At 39.0% G+C, this 23,052-nt stretch overlaps 1 protein-coding gene across 16 annotated transcripts in view; it reads left to right on the top strand.

Moving 5' to 3' along the window:
- sorbs2a (sorbin and SH3 domain containing 2a) overlaps positions 1-23,052 on the top strand; it is a 69,850-nt gene that overhangs the window by 37,609 nt on the left and 9,189 nt on the right. For 8 of the 16 annotated variants that reach the window (XM_079615896.1, XM_079615887.1, XM_079615886.1 and 5 more), the window contains exons 3-16: positions 2,293-2,319; positions 2,518-2,642; positions 2,922-3,506; positions 4,021-4,404; positions 6,633-6,753; positions 10,281-10,456; positions 12,472-12,538; positions 12,669-12,719; positions 13,785-13,989; positions 14,076-14,190; positions 16,471-16,554; positions 17,924-17,980; positions 19,347-19,393; positions 20,011-20,186. In XM_079615896.1, the coding sequence (XP_079472022.1) occupies positions 2,293-2,319; positions 2,518-2,642; positions 2,922-3,506; positions 4,021-4,404; positions 6,633-6,753; positions 10,281-10,456; positions 12,472-12,538; positions 12,669-12,719; positions 13,785-13,989; positions 14,076-14,190; positions 16,471-16,554; positions 17,924-17,980; positions 19,347-19,393; positions 20,011-20,186 (2,220 nt within the window). Of the gene's footprint in view, positions 1-2,292; positions 2,320-2,517; positions 2,643-2,921; positions 3,507-4,020; positions 4,405-6,632; positions 6,754-10,280; positions 10,457-12,471; positions 12,539-12,668; positions 12,720-13,784; positions 13,990-14,075; positions 14,191-16,470; positions 16,555-17,923; positions 17,981-19,346; positions 19,394-20,010; positions 20,187-20,986; positions 22,670-23,052 lie in introns of all 16 variants that reach the window. The other 8 variants (XM_079615893.1, XM_079615889.1, XM_079615888.1 and 5 more) reach the window with 8 other exon arrangements.

Below are 23,052 nucleotides of genomic sequence, written 5' to 3'. Positions count from 1 at the left end.
TGTTCCATATTTGTCTTGCTAAGCTTGAAGATAACAGAGGCTTTCGATTTAGCCTTTTATATATATTGTCAATATGATACAATTTTAAAGGAACAGTTCACTCACATAACATTATTTTATCACAATATCTTTCCATATTCCTCGAATATATTCACAGCAGAGTTACAATAACAGAAAACAATGGCCTGTGCGAGATAATTAACATCTTTAAATTAAGCCTTTCAATTTAACATGTTAATTTAGGGTCATTTTAACACAATAAAAAGGTTAAAATTAACTTTGCCTTAACCCATGTGTAAATGTCCGTAATATTACATTTTCTTACCATCAGAGCAATTCATAAAGTTAATTTGATGGAACTTTCTAGTTGATTGACAGCCCTACATTAAATTAAAAGGTTTTGAGACAATTATAATATACCATTGAAAGAAACAAAAGAAAAAGAGACTACTGGACACATTTTCTCTGAACAAAGAGTGTGCTATTACAGTTTTACAATTGAGCGTAACCTAATCTGGCTTTTTTAATTTAAAAATAATGCTCAGTTTGTAGTCAGATGTACTATGTGGTAAATATTGTAGACACTGTACAGGTTTTAATTAAATCAATAAAACCATTTACCCTTTCAAAAACACTCTCTATTACACTAAACTGATCTCATGTCAAACAATTGCTGCCATTTTTCTGTGCTAATAGTTAAGGATCAAGGCAATTTTGTTGTAACTTTCTGTTGCTTGAGTTAGTTTGCTGAAAAAGTGACATGATGTCAAGACCTTCCATGGATATGACAACACATTTTTTTAATTTTGAAAAGCTGCTTAATGTTGAATTGTTTGAGGCACATAGGCTACTGGATTATCAGATGTCAGTTTGAATAGCAAAATGGAGACCATACCCTTCACTTTCACGTAACAGTCCATACATTACTGGACCCTCTGTCATCCTCATAGCATCATCATGTATATTTTGCAATATGAAAAGTTCCAAACTTTGTGTGGTCTTACTAGCTCTCTCTGTGTTAAGTAGCAGCGTCTGCTCTTTAATCTTCTCTCCTCTGTAATTCTGCATCTCTATTTCCATCCCCATATTGTGTCTGTCCTCCAGTTAGATGCTTTCAGGCATCAAGGACCTCATTTTTGAGGGGGCACCAGTAGGACTGGCTCACATTTTGCAATAAGCAAGATAGGACATAATCCCCTCACCCCCCACCCCCTATATATATATATATATATTATGTTACTCCTATATTTTGAATATTTTCAATTAGGTTATGTATAGCCAGAAGCCACGGCCATTCTGGTGGGCATCGGCGCGCGCGAGGCGCTCTGATTGGTTTGCGCGTCTCGCCCGCTTCGCCATAGGTTTGTGCAGTTATCGCAGCACAGCCAATGAGCGTGCTAGTCAGCTTTGCTCTATGCTTGCTGTGCAGCTGCACTAAAATAAGGCTTCAGTATTCTCGAGAAAAGGAGTTTTCCCATAAGCGTATAGCTACGCAATACGAGAGACCTTCTCGAAAGGGAAATAATATTGTCGCATGGAATCAATGTTGATGCAGTTGAAATTCTACAGCAGAGCGAAGACATCTCCGATCATTATCTAGTCTTCATTTAGCCAAGGCTGCAAAGTTGACTCCGTGTTACAAATATGTTAGACCTATCACTTCTGCCACTAAAGATTGCTTTATTAATAATCTTCCTGATCAGTTTCATCATCTCAGCATCCCAGATAGCATAGAAGAATTCGATATTGTGACAGAAACTTGAAAGCGCAAATGAAAGAAAGGTATTTCGCATCTCATGGAAAGAGAGCACGATTGCATACAGAGAGACCATAAAAGCTGCTAGATCTGCCTATTTTTAAACGCTATTAGAAGAAAATAAACAAAACCCTAGGTATTTATTTGAAACAGTGGCTAAACTAACAAAAAATAAAGCTTCAAGCGCAAACATTTCCAAGCATCACAGCAGTAATGACTTTATGAACTTCTTTACTTACAATATTATATATATATATATATATATATATATATATATATATATATATATACATACACATACACATACACATACATAGATACATAACCTAATTGTTCAAAATATAGGAGTAACATAATACTTTTTATTTTTTTAAACTGGGCAATTTGTCATTTTATCAATGTTTCATCAAAAGTAAATACATTTTTGTTGCAAAATCCAAATTCAAATGCTCACTTATGTACCGTAGTTGTTACAATTTTATTTGTTTACAATTTTATGTTTATATTAATTATTAATGCATATTTTTTCCCCATAGGTAGTGATTCCCAGTCATCAGATTCAGGCAAGTGTTTGCTGGATTTGTACGTGTGTGTGTGTGTGTGTGTGTGTGTGTGTGTGTGTGTGTGTGTGTGTGTGTGTGTGTGTGTGTGTGTGTGTGTGTGTGTGTGTGTGTGTGTGTGTGTGTGTGTGTGTGTGTGTGTGTGTGTGTGTGTGTGTGTGTGTGTGTGTGCATATATATATATAATATCTTTGTGTGTAGATGCCTGGCGTTCACGCAGTGTGTCTGAGGGGTTGAGGAACGGAGACGCCAGCAGCTCGTCCTTGACTGCTAAAGGCTTCCGCAGCGTTAGACCCAACCTACAGGAAAAGAGATCTCCTACACCGGTACTTATTTATTTATTTATAATGCAATTTGGGCTGTTAATGCATTCTTGCTTGATCATACTGCTGTTATATATTTTTTATTGTACTTTATGAATGTTTAGATTAATATTGGTCTGGTCATGGTTTCCAAAATGGAAAATGGAGGTGTTTAGACAAGGGTTCATGTCGTGTTTTCTTGACCCCTTAAGCAGTCAAACTGAAATTTCTCTATTTATTCTATTTAAAATTCACTCTATTTGAACTGATTTTATATATTTGAATTGACCTTTTTTCTGTCAGGTCCCCTTGCCGCCCCCTAGGAGAGAGAGCTATCACATGACCCCTAACCCCCCATCTTATAGTTCCCTCGCAATACTGTCAGACACCTTCCTCTCTCCCCCACAGAATGATGATGTCATTCCCTCAGGCTCTTACACTATCCAATCTAGCGCCACCTCCTCATTTTCAAACTCTAAGACCACCCGAACCTACACGAGCACCTCTGGAGCCCCCCTCGAGGAGCCCCCCTTGTCCCAACAGGCTAATGCTAACAGTTTTATCACTCGGGTTCTTGGGAGCAAATTGTCCTCTTCGAAATTCACCACTGACCATCTAAATGCAGCACCTAACAAGATGAATATGATTAAAACTGACCCTAAGTCTAAAACTAAGCGGAAAGGTACATCTGCTCCCCCACCTCAAGACCCCACTGCCACTTCTGATATGCATGTAGCCTCTCTCTCCATCCAGTTAGCTCCCCGCAGTCCAGAGCCCCAAGCAGAGACCCAATCAGGGCCTGAGACTGAATCCAGGACTAACGCATTGGACCCCGCTGACCCCATGCGAGCCCCTGTCGTACCACCAAGACCAGCCGGCAATTTGGTGGTATTACTGTCATTCATTTACAGTGATAATGTACACTTACTGTGCCAGTCAAAAGTTTGTAATAATTTATATTTGTTTATGTTTTTGAAAGAAGGCCTTTACGCTATCCAAAGCTGCATTTATTTGATTAAAAAATATAGTAAAACAGTAATGTTGTGAAATATTATTACAATTTAAAAGAAACATAAAAAAATAGCTTCATTATTCCAAACTTTTGACCAGTAGTGTATCTCTTACTCTTAAACTAACTGTGTAAACAGCACCCATTGACCCTCATCTGTTGGGATAGAGTGAACAAACACAGACGGCATGATGAAAGAGCGTGTGTTTCTGCTAATTACTCATTTTGTTTTATCTTTCCAGCCAACCTTTTATTTCTTCCCACAGATTTGACCTGTTCTTCTTCACTCAACATGGTTAATTTGCTTCAATCACTTCTTGCTCACTGGCTTTGTTTTGTCTTCACGTTAATTTCTTGTCTCCCTTCCCTTTTATTCCCACCCACCTCCATCAGCGTGAGTTTTCCCCTGTAAGAGGGGGCACTGGAATGCTCTCTTCTGGACCCCCTTCCCCAGACCCGTCAGCTCGACGGTCACCGTATAGCCGGGCGAGTCAGGATTCCCCCGACTTCCTGTCGGGGCTGCCCAAAGCCCACTCGCCAACACCCTACACCCCTCTGGAACGTTCTGGGCTAATGTCGGCCTCACCTGCTGCGTCGCCGGTAACCGTGTCTGCGCTGAGTCATTATTCATCATCCACGGTCGGGCTCGAGGAGCTGCAGATCTGCGGCATGGACTCCTCCCCCGCGGCCACACCTACCCCTTCCCCCACTCTCAGCCACGCCTCCAATGCCCCTGACGAGCTTCCTACCGCCCCGTCAGCTGCCACAGGCACTAACGTAACTATCACGCTCGACTGGCGCACCTCACCTCAGTCTGCTGTCACGTTTGTTTGAATCTACTCGTGTTTGTATGTCCTCGCTAGTCTGTCAGCGCTATTGTATGTTTAACTTTGACATGCTTTATGTGTCAGCTTACAGCAGGTGGCTGTCTTGGTTTTCACTCTGTTCTATGTATTCAGTTTTTCATTGTATGCTATGTATGTCGTTCGTTTCCCATTTAAAGTCAACATGCATGCGTAATGTGACATGTTTTAAATTGAAACAGACTGTAAAAACTGTAGGATGGATTATATCCATTGAGAATTGAAAAATGAGAGCTTATGGTAGAATGGAGCCAGACATAAATGCGAGTTTGTGGTTGAGAAAGAAATGTTTTATTAATATGATCAAAAACCTATTACTGCTGTACTATTTACTATTTTTTATAAACTAAGCACACTACCTATCAAACTACCTAATCACTTGGAGTCAAGAATATTTTTGTTGTTTTTTCTCATTTGCATTTATTTAATGTGAAAAATTACAATATCAAATATTACATATGTATTAAAGATTACAAACTTTTTTCTTTGGTGTAATGTGCACTGATTAATTGTCCAGGAATGTGTATTAAAGGAGAACTTTAAAAAAATCGGTGTTGCCTACACTGTGTTATCCTATTTTTAAAATTTGCACCCTATTGACTTGAATGGGGCAAGTTTTAAACCTGCTTTTATCCTCTTAACATCCTTGATGTGTCATACAAGTGCCCAGCCATGTTGAGTGATTCCTTCAGAGTGAACACGAGTGAATCTGACTGCAGTAGATGTGAAAGATATGAATAAAAATGATGTTAATTCAGCCAGCGCAAATACCTGTATTTAGTTCCTGTTTTCGGTGGAAGTCCAAAGTAGTCAATTGTCGAGTTCACGCGCGTGATCATAGTAACTAAACCTATGCGCGTGAACTCGACAATCGACTACTTTGGACTTCGACCGAAAACAGGAACTAAATACAGGTATTTGCGCTGGCTGATATAACATCATTTTTATTCATATCTTTCACATCTACTGCAGTCAGATTCACCGTGTTCACTCTGAAGGAATCCAGCAACATGACTGGGCACTTGTAATGACACATCAAGGATGATAAGACTAAGAACTGGTTAAGTTTAAAACTTGCCCCATTCAAGTCAATAGGGTGTAAATTTTAAAAAGAGGATAACACAGTGTAGGCAACACCGATTTTTGTCGTTGTTCTCTGTATTGACAGCACTCCAAATTTACTAAAAATTGAGCTCAATGTTAAAATTGACCGGAGTTCTCCTTTAAAGGGATAGTTCACTTTAAAATCTAAATTCTGTCATCATATACTCACCCTCAAGTTGTTTTAAACCTGTATGAATTTCTTTCTTCTGCTGAACACAAAGGAAGATATTTTGAAGAATGTCAGTAACCAAACAGTTAACTGGTCCCACTGACTTCCATAGTAGGAAAAAAAAATACTATGGCAGTCAATGAGACCAGTTAACTGTTTGGTTACCGACATTCTTCAAAATATCTTCCTTTGTGTTCAGCAGAAGAAAGAAATGCATACAGGTTTGAAACAACCTGAGGTTGAGTATATGATGACAGCATTTTCATTTTAAAGTGAACTATCCCTTTAAGAAAGGAGAAATTAAAATTTCATGTTGACTTTAAGGTTCCTATGATAACCTCTGATTCTTCATTTGACCTTTCATGACGTTTGTTTGATTAACATAATTCTCGTCTTTATATTGTCACCGTTTACTGAAGACTCGAACATCAATGGATTATGATTGTATAAAGGAGCTATATTCCAGAGTATTTAACACTCTTCCTCACATAAATTGTCCTGCACTCATAATCTACAAAAGGTTATTGTAATGTATGCTTGTTGTCATGTGGTCTAACAGTTTTTCAATTACCTCTATATTTGTCATACATCATTTCTCTCATTTTACTACAGAAGCACCAACATCTAATCACAACCTTTGTCTTTTTTGTAACAGCATTTTCCCCATTAATGGCATCTCTCAGATTCATTTGTTATACAATATCTGTAATATTTTAACATTTGTCTTTTGATGTGTACTCTAATGTCTTGCCTTTCTCATTTGTCTAACTTCTTATTGTCTCATAGCTTTCACCCACTCATACTTGTTTCACTTAAAGTGACTCTATAAATGACATTACCCACAGTTCCATCTCTTATGTTCCCCGCAGGGTCAGATGGCAGTGAATGGAAGATTTCAGTCTCAGAGACCCTTCTCTCCGCCTGTGTACCCCCCTCCACCCCCAACCCTCAGTCCAGGCCTGGTAAAGAACCAGCAGGGCCGTTGTTCAGGTGAGTGTGCCTCTGGCTAGTATTGCAGGGCAGAGATTTGTCTATCGGCATAATGTTGCTTATTTAGGCAAGAACCTTCCACTTAGACTGGAATAGGATGTCTGAAGCACATGTAAAACAAGTTTTTGTATGTGATGTAAAAAAAAAAAACACATAAAAAGAGAGAGTATCTGCATCAAACAAAATCTGAATTTAAAAGCAACTGTCTGAAACTACATAGTCTAGCAGGTACTACTTTTTGTTTGAAACTTACTTTGTGGCCATTAAAAAGTATGTTGCATATAGAGGTCTGCTACCCGACCCGAGCCCGACGGGTCCCGAAAAATGTGCGGGTTTCGGGTCGGGTTCGGGTTAATGTTTAATGAACAGCCTCGGTTTCGAGTCGAGTTTGGGTTTAACTAAGAAAAACTAAATAGGGTAGCTATATATAGTTCGCGTGCCGTGTGCTTTGTTGTGGTGACCGGCACGCGAGAGAGAGAAAGTACATACGTGCGCAGCCGCAGATGTGCAATATGTGCAAACACACAGACACACAGGCTCTCTCTCTCAAATATAATGATAATGATATATATATATATATATATATATATATATAAATATATATTTTTTTAATTATTTGTTTTATTTTATCATATCATTTATATCACAAAACTGTTTTGCGGATATGCTACCGCTCTCGCACGCTATTTCAGTCACAATACAGACAGGCAGCAAATGACAACAAGCAAACCATGAGTCTGATAAAGCAAAAAATTACTGAGGGAAAACTTATGACAGTTCCAAATGATGCAGGAAAAGCTGCAATCTGGAAGCATTCCACGTAATTGGTAAGTTTTTTTCTCTTACTGCTGTGCTGATAGGGCCGCTGCACCGACATGTATTTGTTTAATATGTCAAGCAATCATTAAATACAACAGCATATTGCAAAAATGATATTTGCTGTGAGAAACAGAATGGACCTCGGGTTCGGGCTTAATATGTAAATGTAATTGTCGGGTCGGGTCGGGTCGGGTTAAATGATCGCGGGTACGGGCCGGGTTCGGGCTTCAGTTTAAAGCCTGTGCAGACCTCATAGTTGCATATAGTATGAATGCGGGTGGTAGCTTGGATGTACTCCGTTTGCCATGTTGTCACTGATATGTGACCAACCGGCAACAGTTGCATCGCTTCCCTGCCATAGTGCATTAGTGCCTGCCCACAAGTATTTTTTATTGATAAAAAATTTATTCTTTTTTTTTTTCAATTAATTTCATTCAAAATTAATTCATTTTCCTATAAGGATTTTTAAAAAGGCTTATTAAAGTGTTAGAAGATGTCAGAGTTTGGGTAGGTGGAAGTAGCGAGGAGTCAAGTGCAGAGAAATAAGCCTTTTATTAATCAAAAATTAAAACTAAAACAAAAACGACCCAGAGGGGGAAACCAAGACAGACTTGACTTGGAAACAGGATCTAGGCAGGACAGAAGGGGTAACATGGTCGATGACGAAACAGCACAGGACCTCAAACACAGGGAGAATAAATAGGGAGAACAAACAAAGGAGGTAACAAGGGAGTCAAGGTGGGGCAAATGAATCAATCGGGTAACAAGATGGGAGGGGCTAGACAATCAACAGGAGAGCACATGGCACAATAAAACAAAATCACAAGCAATGTGCTCAAACAAAACGAGACATGAACACAGCCATTGAGAACACTTTTAAGCCACGTGTTCACACAAACCATGACAAGAAAGCACACAGCTAGTGTGTGCTACACAGCACAAGACATTAACAAGACATGAAATCACATGAAACAAGGCACACAGACAAGACAAAACCGGAGTGTCAAGGCTCTGTCACGAAACCAAGAAATAGACAGAAGTGACAGAACCCTGACAGAAGATATAAACCAAGCCAACCAGCTATGAGGTGAATCACAACATTACATACTTTTATTTGACGTAAAAAAGTATAAGGTACACTGTGTAGTAAACGGCTTTAGTGTGGGAAAGAACTACTATTCCATGACGCAATGCGAATGACATAGTAAAATAAAAAACAACAGATAAATATAGAACTATTAATTTAAAGTTGTTGATAATATTATATACAAACAAATATTAAGTTTGCATATAGATATATATATACAATAAATTTATATATAGTGTATACAAATGTATTTTGACAGCATAGCGAGACTAACTCGATTACATAATTTGTGGTTCTTCATGAGAGAGGACATTCCCTGCAAGCTCCTTTGCTATTTGCTCATTATGACTCTATGATTATTGTAATTTTCCATATGGAGAAAATCAATGGAGTTTTTAATTTCAGAATCTATTGCACTCTATACACAACTCCTCTCCTGTAGCTTCATATGATAGTAAAGTGACCACTGAATGTCGGCAGAAGCAGTAGGTCATCTGGGTACTTTTTACCTACTATTTTTCAAGTATACATTTTTTACCCGAATCCTATGTAGTATCTTTTAAGCTTACTCAATTGTCTTTTTGTCCTTTTATTGATTGATTCCTAGTTTTGGCATTCTAAAATAATGGATTTGTAATGCAGTTCTTGTTAGTGGATGCCGGTTTTGGCAGTTAACGGTGCTATCCAGTCCTCAGGATATGATGCATTTGCATCCATTAGACCAGACCGGAGCAATCAATACCTGAACAAAGGGAAACTGAGGAGAGGAAAGCTCTGACTCTTTGGAGGGGATTTGCTTAGGATGGCAAATTCATACAATTGTTGTAGTAGTTTAAAGAAAGATGCTGACAAAAAGTTTGCTGTAGTATTCCTCATGTCATTTCCTTTTTGCTACTGCAAACCTGCATAGATGTGAAGGAATAAATGTAGCTGTCTCATTTATGCTGTATCATACACATTTCATAGTTCAGGGTGCTTAGTCAGAGTAAGAGCTTGTGCCATGTCAGTGTTCCTGCTCAATTAGATTAGATTTGACTGGGACTGTCAAGCTCAGACACGCCATTTAGTTTCTATTCCCAATTTCTGTCACTGCAGTGTTTTTTTGGGCGGACACTGTGTGATATTTGCCATGATTTTGCCATCTGAGACACATTTGTGGGGAATATTCTAGATTTATTTTGCCGAAGGCAGTCTTTGTTTGCTTAGTGTGATATGCTCATGGACAACCAATTAATTGCCTTTACGATTAATTGCCTCCGACAAAGTCCTGACAGTAACAAATTTTGAATCCTGCACTGTGACCGTATCTATGGAAGCAGTCTAATGAAGAGCCAATAGCAGCATTGCAATCAATGATGTGTGTGAGAGAGAGTGACAGAGAGGGAGAGAGAGACGTTCCGTTAAAAAGGTTGATACTAGTTTGTTGCACTGTCTGCATTTGCTGCTACCCAGGATCTCACTGGGGTCATATACAATTTGACAAGAAACAATTGTCAATAACAGACAAAAATTGCAGTACTAAGCTGTATCCGAACTCTCTCTCTCTCTCTCTCTCTCTCTCTCTCTCTCTCTCTCTCTCTCTCTCTCTCTCTCTCTCTCTCTCTCTCTCTCTCTCTCTCAGAGGGTTCAGAGACGGTGAAGAGAGAGACCATCGTCTCTGGTCAGACAGTGGTCAGTAGCTCTGTGCCCATCGCTCGTTTCTCGGAGGAAGAGAAGAGGGTGTCTGTGATAAAAGCGCCCCATTACGAAGGCATTGGACCAGTGGATGAGTCAGGCATTCCCATCGCCATCCGTACGGTGAGTGATATCCAGGCATTTTTAAGGGAACTGACAAAAAAGACAATGGTAATTAATTGGTTAATTGAGTCACCTCACTTGTTCTGTCTGTTCACTTAAGCCTTGTTCAGACTGTCAGTTCAAATATGATTTTTGTGCATATCCGATTGGAATCCGATCATTTTGAGCTACATTCATGTGTGGTTTGAAATCCTATTCAAATCGCATTTCAGTAAATCCATTTCAGTCTGACCACTAATCAAATTTTGCTTCATGTCAATTTCTCACGTCACGTAAAATGTAAACATATCAGACGTTGTTACAGTATAGGAAACACGCTGAAAGTCACTATAAAACAAGGTTGTGTTGTTGAGCCGGTCAAGCAGAAATTACATTTCAATTAAGACATGTTTTGAGACCGGCAGAGACGACAGCACAGAATAAAGCTGTGCATACCAGCCTCCTATGTTTCTGCCGCTGCCTCTGAAGATGTACAGTAGTAGTCCAGTGCGGCGGCTACATATTGTCATGTTGTATATAAGACAACATCTGGATTGCAAAACCCTCCACATTGCTGTTGTTGTTTTTGCCTTATGCCTACCAATGCAACATCATTCCCATAGAAACCAATGCAGATATTTTGGTAAACGAAAAACAAATCAGATCTGAACAGTTGCGAGACACAGTGTGGACAGTCAATCATTTATATAAGATTCCAATCAGATACACAAATAATCGGATTTTAACTGACAGGGGGAACATAGCCTTAATCTGTGTATAAATAGCCCTCAGTTTTAGTTGATATTTGTCCGTTCTCGTCTATGTTATGTTGGTTGCTGTTCTCTTACGTTTCTCTGATTCGCTTGTGCTCCTGCGTGTTTGTTTATTTGATTATATTGTAAATAAATGTGACTTCTGCAAGTAGATCCATAATGTTCATAATGAACTGCAGCATGTGATATGATCAGGACTCTCTTGAGGAGCGAGTCATTGAACCATTTATTGAACCAATTCATTCAAAACACTGATTCGTTCAAGAGAGAAGCAACTGTTGCTCAGAGATGCGAGTCTGTTTTGAATTTGTGTGGTACTATTTTTGTTGGCAAGATATACAAAGTACAGTAACTGCCAATATTTTCTAAAAATATAAGTTACTCCATAATAAATGTGTTTATTGAACTGTTTATATAAATTTAGTGTTATGAAGCAGGTTTTTGATCCAGTTTAGAGTACACGGCGATACACTTTCCACCAATAATCAACAGAATGTGCTTGTCACGGTTGTGGTTGGTTAGTACAAAAACTGAGATTTACGTTATCTTTTTATAATTATTTGTTGCAATATCACAGCGCATCTGGTTAGTAACAGAACAAAAACAAACACTCATCCTCTTTTTCAAGTCGCATGAAACGGAAGTTGGAATAGTCTTTTCTTCCCTTTTGTAACATATATCCCAGTGAAACGTCTTCTTGAACAAGGCAAAATGTACAGTAGGACGGGACCTGATTTTGTCCGTCAGGAATTGATAGGATCATTGGATCATTGCCGTTTGCTGTTGCTATATTCTTATGTGAGTAGGTTGTCTCTACCATGCCAGTAAACATCATCAGAGAAGAATAAAATAAGAATTGTCCATTTTGATTTCATGGAGACTTTAAACAGTATGACATCTGTTGACTGTCACTGATCAGTTTAAAACAACGCTTAGCTGTTAATGATCTTATTTGAGGGCATTTTTCTTGATTTGTGTCCGAGTTGTTTTGACATTTGATCCTCTTATTGTGGTTAGAGGAATGCTTTTGAGCTCTCAGCAGTTCAGACTGTCTGTGAATGTGTGTGTTTGTGAGCAGAAGAGAACATTCCTGGCTCTTTGCTGGCAAGTTACTATGATACTCCCTGTCTGTTTCTCTCTCTGTGCTCTGGTGATTTTGTTGGTTGTCAGGTAATGACAAATGCTGTTAGCTTTTTGTGCGCTTAACCAACAAACTGACAAGGCTGCTCGTTTCTGTGTGTGTATGTGTGTGCTTCTGTTTAGACTGTGGACAGACCCAAGGACTGGTACAAGACCATGTTCAAACAGATTCACATGGTTCATAAAGCAGGTGTGTATGATGGAGTGAGTGGGAGGATAATAGAACATATACTGGAGTATTCATTTAAACTGACAAACAGATACTGTATTTTTAGACTTTTTTTTTTTTTTTGCTTAACTGTGTAATTCTGTTTTAACAGACGATGACTATGCAGACACATATAATGCAACATATACTGTCATAAACAATGGTAAGATCTGAAATCTGAATGTAAACTTCCATATTCCATCTGCTTGCTTAAAATTTAACAATATGTAATAGTGTGATAAGTCTGAATCATATGTCTGTGTTTCTACGTTGCATATAAGAATTGTTTCTTTAGTTTTTTAGTGTATTAAATTGTACAATATAACTATTTAGATGTAAAAAAAATTACTATATGCATATACAGTACATATCTACCACATTAACAAAAATGGACATTCAATTTGAGTTACAATCGTGTTAAAAATAGAATAAAGAGTTGACATCTAGAAAGTGTCAAATTACTGTATTATTTGTCTTAAATTGTGAACAATAAATATATTATTTTATAATATTATATATTTCGTTTTTATTTTAAACCTAAAAAGCTATTTTGTGATATTTGCTATTTTTTAAACCCCTTTTTATTTTTTTATCATTTCTCATATAACATACACTACCTTTTAAAAGTTTGAGGTCAGGAAGATTTGTTTTTTGAAATAAATTATTACTTTTAATCAGCCAAGAATGCATTGATCAAAATTGTCAGTAAAAACGTTTCAAATGTTGCAAAATATCTTTTTAATAAACACAGTTCTTTTGAACTTTCAATTCATCAAAGAATCCTGAAAAAAAATGTATTACAGATTCCACAAAATATTAAGCAGCACAACTTTTTTCAACATTGATAATAAGTAATGTTTCTTGAGCACCAAATCATATGAATATCAAATCAATTAAAATGATTTCTTCAGGATCATGTGACTGGAGATTGGAGTAATGGCTGCTGAAAATTCAGCTTTACCATGACAGGAAAAAAAAAAAAAAAGTAATATAATACAAATAGAAAAGAGGTATTTTGAGTCATATTTCACAATACTACTGTTTTTACTGTAATTTTGATCATGTAACTTGCATTGGCATAAGAGACTTCTTTTAAAAGCATATGCCCCCAAACTTTTGAATAGTACTAGTGTACGTTCCTATATTTTATGTTTTGCTCTAATGTAGCCACTATATATTAGTTTGATTGATCTTTCATATTACTGTGATATTCGTGCCTCTTTCTTAGACAACTACCCTCCTGTCCATGCACACCCACCCCCTCGAACACACACGTACCGGCCTCTCTCTAGAAATACCTCAGACACGCCAGACGGTGCCACACACCGGGAGCTCTCACAGTCACCTGTGCCCCCGCCACCCCCTCCCATGCCTTCACTCCTTCAACTCCGCTCGCGGGACATGGACAGAGAGAGAGAGTTTTCACACGACCCGTAAGACACCCAAACTCATGCAATGAGCTCCGTTTCAAAGGTGCCCGACCACTCTGATCGGTTCTTATTGTCATTGCTATCTGCAGAAATGAATGGGGTCCTCCAGATCGTAAAGTGGACACGCGTAAATATCGGGCGGAACCACGGAGCATCTTTGAGTATGAGCCTGGAAAATCCTCCATCCTCGAGCAAGAAAGGCCTGTGAGTGATCATACTTATTTAAATCATTGTATTAAATGATTGTTGTTCATTCATTTAATTTAAACGGGCATAAAAATCCCCACATAACATGGACACATGGTTTCAAAGGTCTAAAGGAAATTCTGTTCTTGGGTTCTCCTTCATTTTAGAGTAATTCAGTCCTGTTAATCACAAAATCAAATATACAGGGTCAGTCCCCTACATGGATCAGGCCTTGTCCTGGATTAAATTGCTCTGTCAGCAGAGACTTGCCATTTAAAAAATCTTGTTTAGCTCTGCGTAAAGCTACATTTATGTCCCAGAAACTGTAGAAAGTTTTAAAGAAGATTAATATTTTGACATTATTTATTTACTCACCATGTCATTCCAGACCTGTATGACTTTCTTTTTTCTGTGGAACACAAACACGCACATTCAAATGTGACATTTAAAGATGCGTCCCACCAGGTTTTATGGGGATATCACTAGGTCTCACATGTTTGTTATTGATGTCATATTTCAGTGAATAACGGAAAAAAATTGTGGTCTGTTCCTCAAAGTTATCATAAACTCAGACTGAAATATAGTGTGTAAAATTAACATCCTAAATATTTTTCTACATTTTGTTTGAAATAAATTAAATTAATATTTAGATTGAAGTATATGGGAGTGAACTAATCATTTGGGACAATTTAGTTTTCAGTTAACTTTTCCTTTAATTTCTGTATGTTTATTTTTTTTTAAAATAATTTTACAATTTTATAAAATAATTTTTTATAAAATAATTGTATTTCCTATTCTTTGCCAAAATATAATTTTTAAATATAATTTTAAATATATTAAAACGTATACCAGATATTTAAAATTGTAATAAAATGTATATATATTTCTTTCTTTCTTTCTTTCTTTCTTTCTTTCTTTCTTTTTCTCAAATAAATGCAGCCTTGGTGAGCATAAATAACTTATTTCAAAAACGTTTTAAAAAAATCACCAAGCAAAAATCTCAATTTCATTTTGTGTTCGTATGTGCTTGAATTCACCTTTTTAAAGTTGTCGCTCACAGGCTGTTTAGTACAATGTCAAACTGCAGTTTTCCAGCAAGATGATTGGACATGTGTTAAGGCTGGGTTTTCATGGATTATTTGACCAAGTAATAGACCATCAGCCATGTGTTTGCTTATCATGAGCAATGGGGTGCTGTAGCAAGCTTTCTTTTGCTTTGTGTATTAGTTCATGTAGTAGGTAAAATATTGGTAAAGGTTTGCACTAAAAGCAATCAATTGGAGCTATAGTGCTGTGGTTAACATTAAGTCGTGGTATTCATGCGAACGATGCAGATTTGAATTTTGCCAGCAGTACATGATGTCCCAACTCCATTCTTCCCTTAATAATGTCTCTTTCTTTCTACTGTATTTGTCAAAAAAAAAAAAGCACAAACAAAATGGCTCAGTTGAGGATTTTCCTCAGTTGTTTTATGTCTCCTGTGAGAGCAGTTGAACTTTTGATTTGCATTGCAGATGTAAAAAGCTGGAAGGGTGTCAGACAAAGCTGCGCAGTTGTAGCCAGCGACTCGGTTCACAGGGAACAATGAGATAGAAATGTCAGGAGGTTGAATCACAGCACTGCCCTCAGCACAAATGCTGTGGATGTGGCAGTGGGAGATGTCCCAGGTGGCAAAATGAGTGGGCAGCTTTCTCAACATGTTCTGACATAGCTCGAGGATGAGAGAAAAAGACTTTAGAGAGAGACGAAAGGAAAAAGCATGATGTCTCCCCCTCCTGGACAGAACTGAGAGGCACAATTCCAACCGATAATGAAAAGTCTGTCATCATTTACTCACCCTAATGTCGTTCCAAATGACTTACTTTCTTTTGTGGAATGTTGACAACAAAACACTTTCGGTTCCCATTGACTTCCGTTGCCGTTGTCCATACAGTGGAAGTCGATGGGAACCAAAACTGTTTGGTTATCAACATTCATCAAAATATATGATTTTGTGTTGCACAGAAGAAAGTAAGTCATACAGGTTTGGAATGACATGAGGGTGAGTAAATGATGACATAATTTCCTCTTTTGTGGTGGACTATACCTTTACGTCCTAAGTATTGTTATGATTTGATGTTGCATATTTTGTGTGTGAAAGAAAATGTGTTGATGAACCCACAACATCATCCTCTTCTGTTCTTTACCCACCATGCCCTTGCAGCATATTTTGGTCCTAACGCTGATTGCATCTCTCTTTTCCTCTCATTGTTTTCCTCTCTGTTTACCTCTATTCTTCCACGTTGCTTCGTGCTCCAGACGTTTGATTTAAACCCAGATGACATAGATTTAGAGAACGAGCCTTGGTTTAAATTCTTTTCCGAGTTGGAGTTTGGACGGCCGGTAAGTTGAATGAGGGTGCGGCAGGTTGGCATGCTGTAGGCTTTAATCCGGCACAAATGCTGTTGTGTCATGACAAGCGTCTGTGTGTATATGTGTGTGTGTGTGATGTAGTTAAAGTTCTGACTTGTGGCTTTAAAAACACTTATTTGACCAAGGAATCTGTTTGCACACTGAAAACAGTAAAATGGCATTTAACATCACCACGATAACAATTAGCACAATAACATGCTAGAGGCAGCAGGTCAGACGTCATACGTCTGATGTTAAACCACAAGGCTAGTGTCCCAAGATAAGTAAATAATCACTCTCTGTTCTCACAACACTCACCAAAAGAGCAACATTGTCTGTACTTCTGCTCTATTTATGGGGTACAGTGTTTCTTTAAGAGGAATTTGATTCGTTTTTAATCACTTTTAACTTTTAGTGTGAAACACTGTGTTTTTGCTTTGGCTCTGTTTGCTGTATCACACACCTGCTCTTATTAAACAGCTTACAGCTCTTATAGCTGCAGAACCTGCGCAGAAAACACTCTTGGCATGTCTAACTTTTTTTCATGAGAAAGATGAACAGATGTTGGAAAATACAGTGGCCCTAAAAAAGGATTTGGACACTTAATCCACATATAAACTTTGCACTTTTCAAGCTGAACAATATCACATCAAGAAGTTATAAATGCTAAAACAATAGATAAATTGTAAAAAAAAAAAAAAAAAAAAAAAAAAAAGTATTAAGACACTCAAAACATGGCGTTCTCTAATATACTTGAGCATGCACTATTACTAGGATGTAACCAAATTAACTTTTTATATATATATATAATGGTAGTGCACATTCACTAGTTGAAAATGCTATTACAAAAATAATGTCATTATTATATTTGATCTAATGCAATGAAATGTATTAGAAACATTTTACAAACATTTGTAATATGTGGCTCAAGTGTCCATATATTTTGGAGTCCACTGTATGTTCATAAATGAGATATTATGCGCAGTTCCTCCAGCTTCTAGAACACACTTTCTGGCTTGTTTACTGGTTGAGTTTGCTGCCACCATGTGTAAACAAGCAAAATATGTGTGAAGCCTTTCGTAGTTTCATTGTTGCGTGTATTATATGTACACACAATCGTCAGTGTGTGTAAGGTACTGTAGGTGAAGCATGTGTGGGCTTTGTAGTCGACTTTCGACACTAGTATTGTTTAAAACACTAGTATTCACCCTTTGTTTGTTTTGTTATCTCTGTTTCTCCATGTCCTAACGTTCTCACTCTCTCCACATGTGTCTTTTCCCCATGATGCACCTGCTTCTCCACCTCATCTTCACCTCTGTGCTGTTCGTTCGTTCGTTCGTTCGGGTGGCGGGGTATCCAGCCTCCTAAAAAGAGGTTGGATTATAATCCTGACTACTCCACACATGCTGTGGCACAGGTAAATCTACCCTCCTGTCCATCCATCCATCCATCCTTCCTTTGCTTGTTTCTTTGCACGTCCTACAATTTGCAGTTCTGCTTTCCACTTTGTCATCTATCTATATCTTCATCTTTCTCATTCCCTTTCACTTTTCCTCCTGCCCCATCATTTATTTTCCAGGTGGCAAATGAAAATCAGTTTGACCCACATATGTGAATTTCTAATGTAAACTATACAAATAATACAAATGTAAAATTAAATGTGAAATAATTAGTTAACATGATAAAGATCACTTTAATTGAGGCATTCTCAGATTTAAACACTACTAAAAAATATGAGAAAATATGCCGAAAATTGAACACTCACATATGCATTTTGTGGTTTAAAATGCTTTTTTATAACTTTTTTTTAATTAGAATGTCCTTTTGTATTATTTAGTTACTTGCTGTTAGGTTTACTTCCTCTTCCCCCAGTTTTAAGTTTTTAGTCTTAAAGGGATAGTTCACCCAAAAAGAAGATATTTAGAAAAATGTTGGTAACCAAACAGTTTTGGTGATGATTGACAGCGATTGTATGAACAATAGTTCTCGAAGTATCTTAATTTATATTCCACAGAAGTAAATCACAGGTTTAGACCAACATGAGGGTGAGTAAATGATGACAGAATTTTCTTTTTTGGGTGAACTTTTTTTATCCCCATCATTTCTTTGGAAATGCGGGCAGTCTTCTTATAGAATTTCCTCTGATGAATGAATGTGTTCATGTGCACGAGAGAATGTTTGTGTTGTAAGGTTTGTTCTTTCTTTCTTTCAAAATATGTTGTTTGAGAAGAGTCACATGCTCAAAAGTAATACTGAAATGCACGATGTTGGCTTTTTATTTATTTTCCTATTTGGCTTTGGATCAGCATTGGTGTATTAAAAAAGCTGTTGTTAATTGCTTTCCTTTCTTTTCTCTGATCCAAGTCGCATGGATAAGCCAGAATGAACAGCAGAGACTGCTGTATTGTGCTCAGATTTGTTGTAATTCACCCCAGGCTGTGTCAAAGGAAAGGAGGCGTGGCGATCTTGGATAACATAATAGACTGGGCTTCTTGTGACCTAGTGACACGTGCAGCCTCTCTGGATCTGTACTGCTTTGTTTGCTGGCTTTTGTTGGGCTCTTGTTTCTGTGGGGCCCTGTCCCCTTTTTTATTCTTACAGGAGGGTCACAGTTCACTTTCACAGTCCTTCAAGGTGGGATAGAGAGATGTGGAACCCTTGTCAGTCTTCGTTTTCTTTGCGCATGCGGGGGGAAGGTTGTGAGCGAGGCACAGGACGGGTGCGTTACACTTCTTTGTTCCCATGGATCTCACTCTTCCCTTTTATTGTCTGCTCTCTTTCAGTCATCCCTCTATCTCTCGCCTTCCGAACAGCCTGATGGGCCTTCAAGGTAAGCTCCCCTTTCATTCATATATCTTTTTTTCTCACTCAGGTTCTTTCATTTCGCAGAGAGATGCTTATTGGATATCCATTGGAGGAAAGAAACTGAGCACCCTCTGTCTAATTTTATTTGTTCACCATGTTTAAAAAGCTCTGCCACTCTTTATTTGAGTCACTTAGTGTGTACACTATATATGAATGTGACATACAATAATGGTGTGTGCATTGGAGTATTAAGCGTTCTTTTTACCTCCTACTGCTCTCAGATCATCTCTAGCTCAGTGACACATGCTGTTGTTCATATGGCATCTATAAAGTACATGATAGGAGAACCCTTTCTTTGAACTGTTTAATGCATAGAAAACCTTGTAATCAGACTGTCATCGTCAATATTTGTACTATAGTATGTTGTCCTCTTGCTGACTAATTCTGGGGGGTGTTTACATTTTTCAAAATAGCATAAACAGGTCATTTGTTTGGTTTATGCACTGTTTTTACAGAATCATTAAAATTACACTTATTCCCTTAATTATTATTTTTTTAGGCATAAGAATAAACTGTCTCTGTAATCTTGTTTACATATAATATATAAAAAGTTTAGTGTCATTTTTTATCTTTAAATTTTAGTTCTGCAAGTGACTACAGGAAAAGGCGAAAGTCAGAACCATCTGTCACTCAAGCCAACACAGGAAGTGAGCGGAATGCCAGTCAAGTATCTTCCCGCCCTCTGGATTCCCATAAAGCACAGACATTGAAGAAGCCCACCATACGTTCCTCCCCCTCCTCACCATCCAGAGCCAAAGGTAATTTCCGACTCACATGCGAATAGAACTACACATGCGAATAGAAGGTGTTAGACTGATCGAATCTTGTTGATCATGCATCAATGCCTTAAGCCCAAAGTATACTTCAGCCGTCTACGTTCTGCGACGGTCCGCGCACTGTCCATGTGACATAATTATCATCATCAGGAGGGTCTGTGGATGTCTGCGCACACTGTCCTAATTTATGTGACCGTGCAGATAGTGTGTGTACAACAGCACATATGCAAGTGACTTGAGCACTTGAAAACAAAGTCCACTAGATAGTGCGCACGCGCCATAGTGTCTTTCCGCACACATGGTCAAAGGAGTCTACTTTGAAAGGCTTGTGCTCTCGACTGTGCACGAGACAGAGCGGAACGCTGAAAATGAATTATACCCGGGCCTTCATGGGATATTAAATTAATGCAACATTTTGTTCGGCAGAATAACTGTGATGGATTTGTTCTATTACAATTTTTTTTGGTTGAATAATTTATAAAAAAAATTCTTTGATTTATGTCAAAAATCCAAAAATATTAATTTCTTTTGTTCTGTTATTAGATGGTCACATTTGTGGTTAGATAGACCTAGTCTGTAAAATGTTTCAATCTTTGTAGAAGATCATGATTACGTGAGACTGCATGTTGTCCTCTTTCTCATATAACTACTGTATACTGACACTTTCTCACTGATACCACTGATAAACCTCTCGCTTTATCAATCTCTGTCTGCTGAGCTAACTAACCAGCTTTCCTGTCTCCTCTTTGTCATGCTGCGTTGGATGTTATTTTAATTCACAGCTGGAGACGCTAGTGAGTCACTCTCTTCCTGTATGAGCTCTCCAGGTATGGAGCATCCTTCCTCTCATCTCTCCTCAGACTCCCTCACTATCTCCACACCAACCTGGCGTGGCTCCAAGCGCTCCATCTGTTTCAAGAACGGTTGGCAGACAGGCCGACATGAAGCTACAGAGACTTGGAGTAGCGTTGATGATGAATCTGCCATGACCCCTACATCACCACGGCTCAAATCACGCAGCTGTGATGACTTGTTGTCTGATGGACATGGTGCTAGTAATGACGGGAGAACATCCACTTCTGTGACTACCACTCGCTCGGAAAGTGCTGGTTCGTTGCTCGATGAAGACGCTCCACAGAAGCCTCAAGTAAAAAGTCTTACCTCGTCTCCCAGGGGGCGCCGACATCACCGGCGTAAGATGGCACATGATGCTCCAGGTTTCCTTCAGCTCTACAAGAAGATGCACCACATAGACCGTGAGCAACTGTTGCCGTCAGAGGTGATTCGTTCTGTACGGGCACGAATCCTCGAGTTGGAACGACTACAGCAACAACAGAGGCACAACCTCCACGGTTGGGCACCTTTTGGTCATGAGGTGCCACAACACATGGTCCCAAACCGTATATCGGAATATGAACAGCTGATCCAGAAATCAAAGTCCATGCCAGACCTTGGTGACGAAAATGCCCCTTCGGGCACCACCACACCAGGGTCCTCGAGGGCCAGCAGCTGTCCCAAACGACGCTTTTCTGTTGAATCACTTTTGGAGGAGGATGATCCTCCAGTAAAGGCTCGAAGTCCCCCTGAGGGACAGCCAAGACCTGGACCAGAAAGCAATAGCCTAGTGCCAATTCATGAGAAGAACCAGAGGCAGCATCAAGACTACTCGGACAGTGAACAGGACGCCTGTGCCTCCGAAATGAGTGACATCCACATAGAAGGGTCTTCACTGTGTAGCGAGAGCGACCTGGATCATTGTTCGCTCACCTCATCGGAGAGCTTCTATGGTTCTGGGCAACATCACCATCATGGACACCATCACCATGGACACCATCACCACCGCCACCATCACCTGCACCAAAGTGTGGGTCAGAGTCAAGGTTACCAACACCGCCACCTCATCAGCTCCTGTAAGGGTCGCTGTCCGGCATCCTATACACGTTTCACCACCATGCTAAAACATGAGCGACAACAGGAAAGGGCTCGGCAGGAATCCCACCCTGATGTTACATCTCCACAAGCCCAACAGTCACCCAGTGACTCAGGCCTTTCTAAACTGGCCTTCCTGGTCAGCCCTGTGCCTTTCCGCCGGAAACGAGGCTCCCCGCCGACCCAACGGCGACATTGCAGAAGCGGACGACCGAAATCCAAAACTGCGATTTATGAGGCCTTAGATGCTGCTTTGCAGGACATTTATGACCACATAAGAGCGGAAAAGGGACAAGGACCAGCAAGGATGCCAGATGATAGTATATTACGGCGATTATTGGAAGAGTTGCTACCAGACGTGCCCAAGCGTAGCTCCTCTTTGCGGACCCAAAGAGGGTCCGCCTCACCCTCCTCACCCCACGTCCACCAGCCTTACCATGGAGACCACCAATGTGCCTCCTACCAGCAGCAACACCATGCAGACGCCTCCAACAACAACCAGCATAATGTTAATGCTAATGTGCACTGCTACTCAGGTGCAGCTAGCTCTTTATCCTTAGTTTTTATCCTTCCGTATCATTATTGCAGAATCCTCACGCCATTACCTCAGATGTTACCAACCGAAAACATGCAAACGCTTTCACTTCTTTTCTACATAATCAGCATGCTTCTTCAGCATGGCACCTAGTCTCTGACGTGAATGTATTGGGTAACTCGGTGCCAGTGATTTACTTTTAAGAGGAGGGACATTCTCATTCTAAAACATATTTGATTAGACAATAGTCAATATTTTGTACTTTTAGTACATTAGCTAATAGTTAGCGTTAATGCTAACACAAAAACTTCAATTATGAATGCATGGAGAATTTAACAGTGTTGTTTTTCTTTAAGCCTGTCTCATCCCTGCAGTTTATATTGT

The sequence above is a fragment of the Phoxinus phoxinus genome (assembly GCF_949152265.1).
Source record: "Phoxinus phoxinus genome assembly, chromosome: 6".
In the NCBI taxonomy this organism is placed as follows: Eukaryota; Metazoa; Chordata; class Actinopteri; order Cypriniformes; family Leuciscidae; genus Phoxinus; species Phoxinus phoxinus.
The sequence above is the reverse complement of the archived record's forward strand: the minus strand, read 5'-3'. Positions and strand labels throughout refer to the sequence as shown.